This window comes from Epargyreus clarus, unplaced genomic scaffold (genome assembly GCF_041222505.1).
Source record: "Epargyreus clarus isolate Ecla_fem2 unplaced genomic scaffold, WU_Ecla_fem_2.2 ptg000029l, whole genome shotgun sequence".
Taxonomy (NCBI): Eukaryota; Metazoa; Arthropoda; class Insecta; order Lepidoptera; family Hesperiidae; genus Epargyreus; species Epargyreus clarus.
The window spans coordinates 7,168,255-7,181,680 of NW_027332235.1; the positions used below are offsets into that span (position 1 = coordinate 7,168,255).

The following is a 13,426-nucleotide window of genomic DNA, read 5'->3' on the forward strand; positions in this document are numbered from 1 at the left end:
TTTGACTTTTTTAAGTTATTGAAAATTGGGATCAGGGTAGGATAAGGAATTAAATAATTAATAAAAGGAAATTTTTATTTTTAGTTAAATTTTCTTCAGAAGTGTCCTACAAAGGACATCAAGTATGGGAAGTGGATATTCAAGGAAAAAATGTATCTGAAGAGTTTATTGACAAAATAAATAAGGAAGGTACAGTTTTCCTTGTTTGAATTGAAGAATGAGAGGGAATTTTCGGATTGTACAGATGAATTATGATTTTTTTAGCTGATTGGAGTAGCTAACAAAGACTAGCGAACGACCGCGTGGCGGAGCGGTCGCCATACTGGTCTGACGCGCAGAGGGTCCCGGGTTCGATCCCCGGCCAAACAGATATCTAAATGATTAATTTAGATGTGTAAGCCCTTGCCCATGGCACCAACGAGACAGGGAATCCTAGTGTGGGGCAGTGAGTGTAGAAAGCGTTTTATTTTTTATTATTATTATTATATTCATCTATGTTGTACTAATAGACCGAACAGAAGAAAGAGATAAATATATCTCGAACTTATTACCAATTGGTATAAAGTTATTCATTCAGTCATTAATATATTTCAAATGTCAGTCTATCTGAGATTATGTCAGTGTGAATAGAGATAAAAACTATCCGATAATACCGTCTCTTCCTTTGGGAAGTCGGTTAAAAAACTCGACAATGTCCGCTCTAATGTTTTAGCTGTATTTAATCTCTTTAGTAAACAAATATGGAGCCATAACATTTATTGGCAACGAAAGAGGTTTAGAGACTTAACTGATTTCACTCCTGGTATCACCTAGAACTAAGTATTTTTTTATAATATAGCAGTAGCAGAGCATGCAGTCCACCTGATGGTAAGTGGCTACTGCCACCCATGGACATCTGTAATCAACCCCAGATAGGATTTGATATACCTACCTGAGGTCGGTCACAGATGTGCGGCTACCCCTGAGGACTAAGCCGAAACGCCTCGGAAAATTATGTCTCCCTTACCACACCCTTCAAACCAGAACACAATAGCTTTTAACATTGCTGTTATGAGGCAGAAATAGCTGTGGCGGTGGTGCCGCCGGAGTTGAACCACAAAGGGCTCTACCATCTTCAAAGAAAGTGAAAGCCTCATGTTAATATCTTTGCCTCACTACACTCTTCAAACCAGAACACAGTGGCGTTTAATTGCTGTTATAAGGTAAAAAACTTACTCTACTAACGTTTAATACAATTAACACTTAACACATTTTGTTTCAGTAAAGATGTGTGGAAGAATGATGGAAGTAGTATCGATTTTCTGATAAGTCCAAACAAGACAGGATCGTGGGAAGAATGTCTTAAAGCCCACAATATGAGCTATAAGGTCCTATTGAAAGATGTTCAAGAAAAAATCGATAAGGAGGTTTTAATGAAAAATGAAACCGGGCGACGAGCAGGTGACTGACAGCCTCAGGAATCATTTCCCTGTTGGCTCTTTGCATATTAAGTCATTCCTTTGTTGTTCGACTTTATTGGAATTATACCGATTGAAATGGAATCGTTATGAAAGCAATATTATGATATCCAAACCTGTACGTTTATGTATAAACGCTCCATATAAATGGGGCTATTTTTATTTTTATTATCCTCTTATTTTAATAAGCTGTTCTCTGTTGAAAATATGTTAGAATATAAATTGGTAAACTATAAGTAAAAAAAAAATAATTACTTTAATTTTTCAAACATATTATTTGACTAAATAATGTTTGAAAATTAGCCTCATTGTTTCCGAAATATGTTTAAGAATTATACAAAAATATTAAATGTTTTAGTGTAATAATAGTAAACTTTCAGCGGAATATTATTTTGAAAGAACGGAAGACGTGCAGGGGACTGACAATCCCTAAGATCATTTTCCTTGTTGACCTCGTCGGTATGAAATTATTATTTCGTTCTGCTGAAATTATTATGATTTATATTACCTTTCGTTGTTATTAATGCTGTAAATTTTGCTGATAGATTTATTGCCTGATTTGCGAAGTTTTAAGTTATACTTCTTATAACTTCAGTAGGACTACCATGAGTTTACAAAAGTATTACTCGCTAGCGACTGCGTAAAATAAATGTATGAAAAATTGTACAGCGCCTCTGGTGGTTACTCGTAGAACTAAAATCCGTAGTGACGTAACTCGATACGTAAAAAACCCATCGAAATCAAATCGCTAGCGAATGTCATTATGATCTATTGCCATACAAATTCGGTCCCATGAGTCATTAATTTGACAGACGTTGTCAAGAAATACCGTAACGATAGTAGTTATGTTATTCACTAGCAAAATGACAATAGTTTTCTATTTACCATTTCTATAGTGGCGTTTCTATGCCAACTCATGGTAATGCTACTGTAGAGCTTCGATAAATATTGTATGTACAAGTAACATGAGTTAGTATTATCCGAAACTTAGATGAAACTAGTTCTAATATATTACAGATTAAAAACTAGTACGCAGTTACTTGATCACAAGTAGTTATTGTCATTCTAATCGAAGTGTTTTACAAATAACTATGTTAGAATGCTTTGTTAAGTAATAGGGGAGTAGCAAATGAGAAGCATGCAGTGCACCTGGTGCTAAGTGGCTACTGCCGCCATGGACATCTGTAATCAACCCCAGATAGGATTCAATTCCTGAACTAGAAGACAGCAGCACTTACCACACTGCTGTTATTAGCTAGAAAAAGGTGTGGCGGTGGTGCCGCCGAAGTTTAACCAAAGTTTTCTACCTTTAAATTATATTATCTATATTTTTACAACTTAGAACACAGCAACGTAACACACAGAACATTGTATTAATATTTTGCTATTTGGATGTTTTCCTACACGAATTAATACAATCATAATATGAACACGATGTATTCATGTTATTATTTATTGAGCTTCTAATTACGATGCGGACGCTGTCATGAACGCACATCGATTATTTGTATCACTGAGGTGTTAATTGGGTGTACTTAAACAAAGCCTATAGTGCAATTACGGTATGATAACAGCATGAATTTTGGGCGCTATATGGGCGGAATTTTCGGGATCGACTCAAAAGTTATGTCATTAGAATTTATTATTATTTTCAAAGTTAAGGTACATTACGAGAACTGTATTTAAAGAGGATCTTCTTAGTTAAAGGCAATTTTAATTCTTTTCTGCCCTCAATACTTCTATTTTTATTTTTTTGGAAATCATTTTCAAATTGTAACTGATCTGTATAATGTAATCTTTTGTAAATTATTATTAAAGCTTAGGTATTTAATATTTAATCAATTACAGGAAAATTATCCTGGACCTCATACCCTAACCTTAAGGATATCTACGCTTTTCTCGCTGATGTTGCGTCTAGCGGAAAGGGTTGCAGTTTGTCGGTCGTTGGCCAAACAGCTCATAAGACAGATATTAAGGTAATTGACATTCAATTTTTTTTTTTATAATATAAGAGTAACAGACGAGCATGCAGTCCACCTTATGGCAAGTGGCTACTGCCGCCCATGGACATCTGTAATCAACCCCAGATAGGATTAGATATTCCTACCTGAGGTCGGCCACAGATGCGCCGTTACCCCTGAGGACTAAGCTGAAACGCCTCAGAAAAGTATGTTTCCCTTACCACACCCTTCAAACCAGAACACAGCAGCGCTTAACACTGCTGTTATAAGGCAGAAATAGGTGTGGCGGTGGTTCCGCCGGAGTCGAACCACAAAGGGTTCTACCAACTTCAAAATGCGGACGCTGTCAGTTAGTATAAGAGTCCTACCTAAAATCTGCCGTAGATGAGTTGCTACCTAAAGACTAATTTGGGTTGCCTCGTATAAGTATCTAAACATTATAACATCAATCTTATTCTTATACATAAGCGCATGTAGCTCTTTGACAAAAACAGGTATAGAGATGATATTTCCCCAGAGTCTCATAAAGGTGATGAGTACTCAAATGAGGGTAATGGAGGAACGCTGTAAATTCCAGCTGTTTGTCAACTTTTGTAATAGACCAAACGGGAACTGGGGAACAAAAGAGATAGAGAGAAAGAGAGAGAGAAATATAGAGATAATTTTCCTCATTGCAACCAGGGGACCTGATGTTAAGTGGTCTGCAACTGATGGATATATGTGGCCCAAAAACAGGAGTCCTATCTGAAGTTGATGGCAGATACGTTAATAGTGATATATGACGTTGTTTGTACATGTGTAAATAAGTGTCATCAAATTGAGTTCAGTAGGACTACCATGAGTTTACAAAAGTATTACTCGCTAGCGACAGCGTAAAATAAATGTATGAAAAATTGTACAGCGCCTCTGGTGGTTACTCGTAGAACTAAAATCCGTAGTGACGTAACTCGATACGTAAAAAACCTATCGAAATCAAATCGCTAGCGAATGTCATTATGATCTATTGCCATACAAATTCGGTCCCATGAGTCATTAATTTGACAGACGTTGTCAAGAAATACCGTAACGATAGTAGTTATGTTATTCACTAGCAAAATGACAATAGTTTTCTATTTACCATTTCTATAGTGGCGTTTCCATGCCAACTCATGGTAATGCTACAGTAGAACAGTATCCTTGGTATAAGTTTTATGTTTTTACAAAAATGACTGTTTTGGTATTTGTTTACGTATTTGCCCATACATTTCAAATCAGCCGAACGCATTGTATCATAACTGATTGGAAATATATGGGAAATACGTAAACAAAAACAAAAACAGTCATTTTTGTCAAAACTTAAAAACTCATACTAAGTGTACAGGGGGACTACCAAAACTATAAAAAAATAAAGTCCATTTACTATTATCTAGTGAGATTGGATATACTCTCAGCTTCACACAGTTATAAGAGGAGAATTGTACACAACAGTAAGACATCATTAATATTATCGGTTGCATCCAAAACATGATTTTGTAGCTACAAAATTAGTTATGATTTTATTTGTTGAAATGTTTTTACAGATGATAAAACTGTCTAATGGTAATCCCTCAAACCCAGCGATTCTCATCGACGGAGGAATGCATGCTCGGGAGTGGACCTCAGTGGTTTCTGTACTTTATTTCATAGACGCCATAGCAAGGAACTACAGTAAGCAACCCCCTTTCATCACTAACAATGATTGGTAAGCATTTGTTATCTTATTACTTTTCGAATTCTATTTTTGGAGTAGCAGACGAGCTTGCAGTCCACCTGATGGTAAACGTCTACTGCCGCTCATTGGCATCTGTAATCAACCCCAGATTAGATTCCTATTTGAGGTCGGCCACATGTGCGCCGCTACTTCTGAGGACTAAGCTGAAACGCCCCGGAAAAGTATGTCTCAAACCACACCCAAACCATAACAATAATCATTTCTAACAAATAACAGCGCTTCACACTGCTGTTATTAGGTAGAAATTGGTGTGGCGGTCGTGCCGCCGGAGTCGAACCACAAAGGGTTCTGTCCTTCAGCATAGTGGTCATGCCCAACAAAGTACAATTACCAGTGTTTTTTCCCAGGTATATAATACCTGTTCTGAACCCAGATGGCTACATATTCAGCATGACCAAAGACCGCCTTTGGAGAAAGAATAGACGATATTTTAGCGGCCCTTGTGATGGCGTAGATATCAACAGAAACTTTGGGTAATTGTAACATCTCAATATTTTTAATTTCCCTGCATAAAATCGATAAGTACTAAGTACTTTTACTGTGAATTGTATTGTATCTTTCTTTTTGTCTCTCTTTATGTTTTTCTTTTTATTTCTGTTGGATGGTGTATCGGTATGCTCTAACTAAGTTCCTAATAAACTAACGTTCTCCCCACAGCAAAGTAACACGTAGACGTATTCGCACCACCCAAAACCTAGGTAATATAAACATGAAGACCGAGTTTGCTAAATTATTAGGACGCTAGAACATATTCAATTTTTCACCTCAATGTTATAGTAAGACCATAGATTAGTAAAGATACTTCGCCGCCTTGAAATTGAATGAAGCCACAAATGGCTTATTATCGTAAGTTCTTTTTTTGAATTCTTGACAAATAAAAACATTTTTAGAGAAAATTTACGAATAAATAACTAATACTGCGTAATTTACATGAATTTACATAATAAATAAATAATTGTTTAAAATATTTTAGGGATATTTTAGCACGGAGACGTGTCAAAACTTTTTTACGCAACTATTTCAATTCTCAAAACTGGGTACATTTTCTTGTTAGGCGTGAGTAATCTTTACTAATCTATGAGTAAGACGAATGAATAAAGGGATTTGTTCCATATTTACCTCTGTAGAAGTTTATACACTTATTCATTTTGTATTTGCGTTAAAGGCGTACTTCCTCCAGAATATGATCAAGATATAAGAATGCATAAATTCTTCACTGGTTAACGATCGCTTCATACGTACCTTGTATTAAAATAAAAACTCGCTAGGCACCATCGTCGCATCTATTTTATGCCTTTAAGGTTCTAATTTCGATATATGATTACCTCGAAACAGGAGGATTGTCACTCGTATACTCGGAATTAATCATCTTGCCTCATTTGCTCCTCAAACTTGCAATATTAACGCAAAAAAGATGTATCCGAATAGAATCATTCAAAAGTATAACGTGTCCATCTACCCTTACTCAACAAGAACAACAGCTACGGAAACTGACACACGATTTCGTGTCAACTTCAGAGATTTGGAGTGGTTCCATTAGTTAATTCTGTTTGTCTGGTCGCATAGTGGCGAAGTTTGTTAGTATTTCTGTTATAATATCACTCAATATAATCAAATAATTTGATTAAGTAGGAAGTATACGAGCAGGTATGTATGTCTTTGTAATTTAAGAAAAGTAGTTTGCCTTAGTTTCCAGAATATCTTTATAAATTTACCTTGATATCTGGCCAGCGGTCAAATCCGAACTCTTTTGGCGACAGATTGCGATGGTGAAATGTTTGTTACACGGGTCCTAGCCTAAATATAAAATGATGATTTATTTGAATTTTAATATGAGTCCAAATCAAAATTATATTATAACTTTGTCTTGCAATCAAAATACCAAAGTGACTCAACCGTTTTGATGGTCCTAAAGTATTTTAATTAGCAGAATAGGTGTAGGATCCGTCCAACTTCACAACTTTTGGATGAAGGGATCGTCCTAATTCCCGTAAATCCTGAATTTATCAACCCCTTTAGAGGGCGAGTTACAACAAATTGCATTGCAATACAACAAATTTCAACTTGTTGGTTTTGGCTTAAGCCTTGTTAATTATGCTGACGATTGTTTTAATTTCGAAATTAGTGTGACGTCATAGTGATGGAATAACAAACTTTCTAAAGAAAAATAAGATGTTATGTTGTTTTTAGTATAAACCTAGAATGGCATTTTACGACCAATCATATTTAAGAACTTACAGTTCACATGATGATAATGGTCACTGCCGCTCATGAGCGTCCATATGTAGGTACTACAAATTACAATGACTACATATAGAATAGAAAAGATTCTACCTGAAGAATCCAAACGGCACCGAAACGCAGATCCATTTATCGCTAGAAATATATGTGGCAGTGGAACCTGCTTGGTCGAAACACATTAGTCTTGCTACGTTTCTAGAAATAGTTTATTTTGCTTTATACAAGGAAACTAAAATAAAACCCCCTGATCCCTGGATTTTGTAGGGTTCTACCATCTTTAAATGTTTATTTTTTTATACATAAATAGCAGTGATACCCTATTGGTTAAGAAACTCGATCATGAGGTCCGAGGTTCATCCCATGCACGCATCTATAATTTTTCAAGGTTATGTGCGTATTAGAAATTAATTATCACTTGCTTGAACGGTAAAGGAAAACATCGCGAGGAAACCTGCATACTTGAGATATTTAAAAAAATCTCAAAGGTATGTCAAGTCTACCAATACGCACTTGGCGAGCGCGATGGACTATGGCCTAATCTTTCTCATTATGAGAGGAGACCCGTGCCTAGCAGTGGGACAATAATGGGTTGATGGTGATACATAAAGTAGAAGTAGCAGACGAAGAATCAACCTGATAGTAAGTGGCACTGCCGCATATTGGCATTTGTAACAAAAAACTAACTAAATTAGAGCCCTGCCTGATGTCGGTAGCAATGCACATGAAACCAAGTTAGAACGTCTCGTTTAAGTGCATTTCTAGTATCCATACCATTTATTTACGAGACACATATCCAATACTATATTTGACACTATTTTCGTGAAAATCTATTTTCTGGTGACCAGAAATAGCCGATAGCAAAACGAAAAAGTCAGACTCCATCCTACTATACAACCATTTTTCAATTCACGTCCGAGATTGCTTGCGTAGGAAGCTATCCAAATCCAATTTCTATTTTGAGGGAATCTGTAACATGCAAAATCGTAACCGAGTATGTCTGTAATGATTTATTCTATTATAGAACCAGAGTGGCTTAATTGCATTTTAATGATTTTTGACCTATCTGTATTTTCGTAATTTAAAAACGCGGACTATACCGCGTAAAACTCCTAGTCCGCTCTGAATATAGAAATTAATCGCGTCGCCATAGTAAAATGTAAGATTACACCTTCTCGCAACAACTTCAGAGCGGACTATACACTTTTACTTTTCTCCATATTGTAAATCATGTTTTTGTAGTTAGGCTACTCTGGTTCTAACAGCCTCATTTGTAAGTTATATTTTTTTTCAAAAAACTAAGTACAAGAAAGCATTTAAGTAAGTTATTTGTTTAGATTTTTTTATTCCCTATAGTAATAATTTAGTAATAACTTAATAATAGTTCCATTTTTACCAAACTGTGGACGGTAATGTTATTCCAGCATATTTATGTCTTATTTTTTGAAAAGCAACACAGCCTAAACGTATTTAACGTTTTTTTTATATGAGGTGTTGTTAAATTCGTCTTAAAATATATTTTTAAGCAGTAAGGCTTTTTGTTATTATAATCCTCTAGTTTACTAAGTTATCACTTATTTTTTTTCAAAAAACAATGAAATTGGGTAACAAGCAACAAACAACTGCTAGTAAGCTTGTTTTTAACCGACTTCAAAAAAAAGAGGTTTCTCAATTCGAACGTATATACTATATAGTATAGTATATACTATATGAAGCGCGCAACGTCATCACTACTTCCTATTGTAACTATTTTTGGCGCTCTTTGTAAAAAGTTTTTAAATTATTTTCATCTTAATTTCAGTTATTCTTGGTGCCAAAAAGGCGGCTCCAATAGTATTTGCAGCGCAAACTATTGCGGTGTGGAACCATTTTCCGAAGCTGAGTCTAAGGTAATCAAGGTAAGTCATTTTAACATTTCTCGTATCATTTATTGTAACTTTAACTTCAAAATAGGCTGTTATTGGCTTATTTTCTCGAAACGGCCTGTAGTGTTCTGACACAAAAGGGCATGCTTAGATATACAACTACTTGGTCTAGCTTATCTAAATATGTATAACTCAAAGGTGACTGACTGACATAGTGATCTATCAACGCCCAGCCCAAACAACTGGACGGATCGGGCTGAAATTTGGCATGCAGATAGATGTTATGACGTAAGCATCCGCTAAGAAAGGATTTTGATCAATTCTACCCCCGAGGGGATAAAATAGGGGATGAAAATATTACATCGTAACGCGAGCGAAGCCGCGGGCAAATCGTTCTTAATATAGAAAGGTTTAAGATTTTTTTTAAATTATATGGAAGTAGCAATGAGCACACGGTCCACTTGATGCTAAATGACTACTGCAACACAGGGATATCTGCAATCCCAGGTAAGATTACATTCATGTCTGAGTTGGACCACAGATGCGATTATTTCTAACGAATAAATTTGAACGCTTCAGATAAAAATGTCTCCTTTACCAAACCCTTCAAGAAATACAACATCGTTGAATACTGCTGTAGGCTAGAAATAGATGGGGCGGTGGTTCTTCTACAGTCGAACCACAAAGTATCATATCAATTTCAAACTTTCGCTTACATTTATAAATATGTCTCTATCTATGATTTCTGTGTTCCTTCCCACAATACTTCAAAAGAGGATGGTTTTATTACTTTTCTAATATCACACTCTTATGCTCAAGCACACTTCGTGTCTACATCGCGTATTGTTTATTGCTTTGAAAATTTCTCAAGTTGAAACAAGAGACACCGTGTAGGATTAACTCGAATGGAATGAATGTGTTCTTGTCTAAGTATGTATTTTAAGGTTGGCTTCCGCCCAGCAATTTTGGCGATTTTATTTTGGTTATGCGATGCTGTGTAATAAATTTCTAACATTTCAATTGAAGACTAAATGAAGTTCCCTTATTTAAAAATAAGTTTGTTTTGATGCAAGTTCAGGAATTGCTTCTAATTAGATTTTGGCATTTAAATTATGTTAATTTTTTACAATAATCTCATAGCGTCTTTAGATATAATTTTTGATTGAAAATTGCCTTATCTTATCGGCACATTAATTTAGCACATAAAAAGAGATATAGAATACGACTGTGCGTTATTTTGTGTAAAACATTTGCGTTAGAGAGGCGACTTGCTGAATCGATGACTTGATAAACGAAACTTCCCACAGAAACAAATAAAAGTCCCAATTCCGGTTTACTGGAAAGCATACCTTTACATGATAACATCCTTGTTCCAGGATTTGGTATCCGCGCGGCATTTCTTAGCGTACATATCTGTGCGTTCTTATGGAAAGAAGATTTTATTTCCTTGGGCTATGACCCCGACGCCTACGCCAGATATCAGAGAACACATCAGAGTCAGTAACTCGGTTGCTTCTGTAAGTATCAAACATTCTAGCGATAACAACCAAAGAAAAAATGTACAATGCGAGGCACTTGCGAATTAAGACTCCATTTTTATGTACGGGAATGTATCAGATATGGCCGTGGTAGATACAATTATATTATTCTACCTTGACAAACAGTGTTCGTGTCTGTGCCATTGTGCTTCGTTTGATATAAATAACACGTTAACACAAGTCATCAACCCATTATTGTCCCACTGCTGGGTACGGGTCTCCTCTCAGAATGAGAAGGATAAGGCCATTGTCCACCGCGCTGGTAGACTTCAAATGCCATTGAGATTTTTTTTATATAAATCTCTCAGGTATGGAGGTTTCCTTATTATGTTTTTGCAATGTGTTGGAAATTTCCATGAGGAATGGCAATGAAAGCTTTGAACCTTGATCTCTCAATTGGGGGATCCAACGTTTAAATTTTAAATGAATTTGAATTTTCAAAGTTATGTGCGTATTAGATATTAATTAACACTTTAATACATAATGGTGAACCAAACGTAGTGCGGAAATCTACATGGCTGAGTGTGTGAAGTCCACCAATCCATTGGCCATCCATCCTTGGTCAGCGTAGTCAAACGAGCCTAACCCGTCCACTCTGCCCAGCAGTGGGACAGACCCACTCTATGTCTTTAGAAGTAAATGAATTCTTACATGTGTGCGGACGGTTACAGTATATACAATGACATCACTAACACTCAGACACTTAGGTACCCTTTGTAAAAGTGAGAAGCAACTCAAACCTGTGGTTACTTCTTAAGGGTGTATTCAGCACAAAGGAAATGTAAGGAACAAACAGTTAGCCTAATTTACTTGATACTCCTATATATAAGGATCTACATCTTAAATACGCTACACAAACCAAGATTAGTTCTAATCTACATTTAGTCAAAGGATTTATGGTAAGCGTTACAAGATTTACGAGTGTGTATCCCGTAACTCAAGGTACCTTAGGGTTCTAACAGAACCACAATACGTTAGTGTTGAGAATACCTAATTAATTGAGAAACTAAACTCATTTATGCCGAAGTATGTGACATTATGCCCTCAAGTTGAGAATTACGAGTATGCTTTCTGTAACTCCTAACTAACTCATATATTGTATGATCCTAGAAATGAAAGGGATGGAAGACATACGCTAAGCTAGAAACTATGTCTAAATTCGTCATGTACACATCTACGCGGAATACATTTGTTCAGAATAAAATCTTTTTCAGGGTTGCTCCCCTCACAGTTCTTACCACTCAAAATATCTTATAACCTAACCTTTTGCCATATGTAATACTCTTACCACTTACAACTACCTTCCAATGGTAGAAAGGAATTAGCGGTAAACTCACATGGCTGAAAGTTATTTTTAAAAATCTTCAAAAATATGAGAATCTTTCCCCACAATATTCTATCTTGACCAGCGTTGTAATTTGCACACTTCTGTTTATGAAAAGAAGCGCGCAGCAGTTGAATAGTACAGGATTTATGCTAACGTCATTGCTATACTTGGACTAATGAAAATTGTAACGAAATCTTGTAATTTCCAGGCCATGTACGCAGTAGACAAGCACACCTTCAAGACTGGCAGCATCAACCGAGCTGGACGAGAGAACGGCGCAGGGATGGCTGTGGACTGGCTGTACAGCCAAGGAGTAGTCCACTCCTACATGCTGGAGACCAGAGGGGAAGGCATCGGAGCGTACTTCTTGGAGCCAAAGCAGATAGAGATCGCTGTTAAAGAGGTGTATGCCGGTCTAGTAGAGTTTGCTAGAATAATGTAATTCTCAAGGCTTTAAATATTCTGTGAAATGATTTCTCATTTCTTAGGCTGACGTTCATTGGTTATTATTATTGCATAAGGGACAGTTGCGTATGGCTATCATTTTGAAGCTTAGGCTACCATCTTGTTGCTTAAGCTACTGAGGAGTCGCTACCGCTTGGGCGCCTAATTTGCTGTTTAAGCGGCTGTGAAGTGACTCTTGTTTGATTTTATTAAAATTATCTGTGAATATCTATATTGATACGTATTTTTCTATTCTTTTTTTATTTTATTACCTATTATCTATTCCTATTATCTATTTAAAAGTAGCCGTGCAATCTTTGACAGTCGTTTTAACTTTAACTTAATCACTAAGTTGCTCAAATAGTAACCTTAGGGTATTTTGCCCTAAGAAAGATTTCGTGATAAGTTTACCTAAAAAATAAAAGTATAGGTAATTTCAAAATTGTTTCCATTTTACCATCTCATGTTATATTAAAATTCATCTTGCCGTTTTTGCCAAACACTGTGCCAAAGAAGCTACATACGAAATACGTTTTTGAAAAAAATATACGCTGATAATATCAAAGGAAATATCTGAGAGATCTCCTCCGACATATTTAAAAGAGAACTCATTAAAACAGTTTTAATTAATGGCATTAGGAATACTCAGAAATTATAATTTATACAAACTGCCCTAATAGCTTGTCTGGTAGCTGAACATTTTTAAATAATGTTTTATATCCAAAATCGTATTAGGAAAAAAATGCAATAATATATCATTTCATTTGAAAACTAAATTAAACGTAGTTAATAGCAACATATTTTCTGACTATCCATAATGCACTGACTCCAAAGGGCTCAGTGGCG

At 35.8% G+C, this 13,426-nt stretch overlaps 1 protein-coding gene across 1 annotated transcript; it reads left to right on the forward strand.

The window, feature by feature from the left end:
- Positions 1–1,256: 1,256 nt before the first annotated feature.
- LOC140754576 (carboxypeptidase A1-like) lies at positions 1,257–12,578 on the forward strand. The gene is made up of 7 exons (XM_073089620.1): positions 1,257–1,440; positions 3,306–3,433; positions 4,978–5,138; positions 5,516–5,641; positions 9,208–9,304; positions 10,648–10,788; positions 12,345–12,578. Exons 1-7 carry the CDS (start codon positions 1,356–1,358, stop codon positions 12,576–12,578), a joined length of 972 nt encoding a protein of 323 aa, XP_072945721.1. The 5' UTR covers positions 1,257–1,355.
- The last annotated feature ends 848 nt before the right edge of the window (positions 12,579–13,426 follow it).

What these genes read in the sequence shown, in the direction of transcription:
- LOC140754576 (XM_073089620.1), top strand. Translation starts at nt 1,356, where the DNA reads ATGAGCTATAAGGTCCTATTGAAAGATGTTCAAGAAAAAATCGATAAG. An exon ending in CTCATAAGACAGATATTAAG is followed by an intron (nt 3,434 to 4,977) that starts GTAATTGACATT and finishes ATGTTTTTACAG; the next exon opens with ATGATAAAACTGTCTAATGG. An exon ending in TCAGTAACTCGGTTGCTTCT is followed by an intron (nt 10,789 to 12,344) that starts GTAAGTATCAAA and finishes TGTAATTTCCAG; the next exon opens with GCCATGTACGCAGTAGACAA.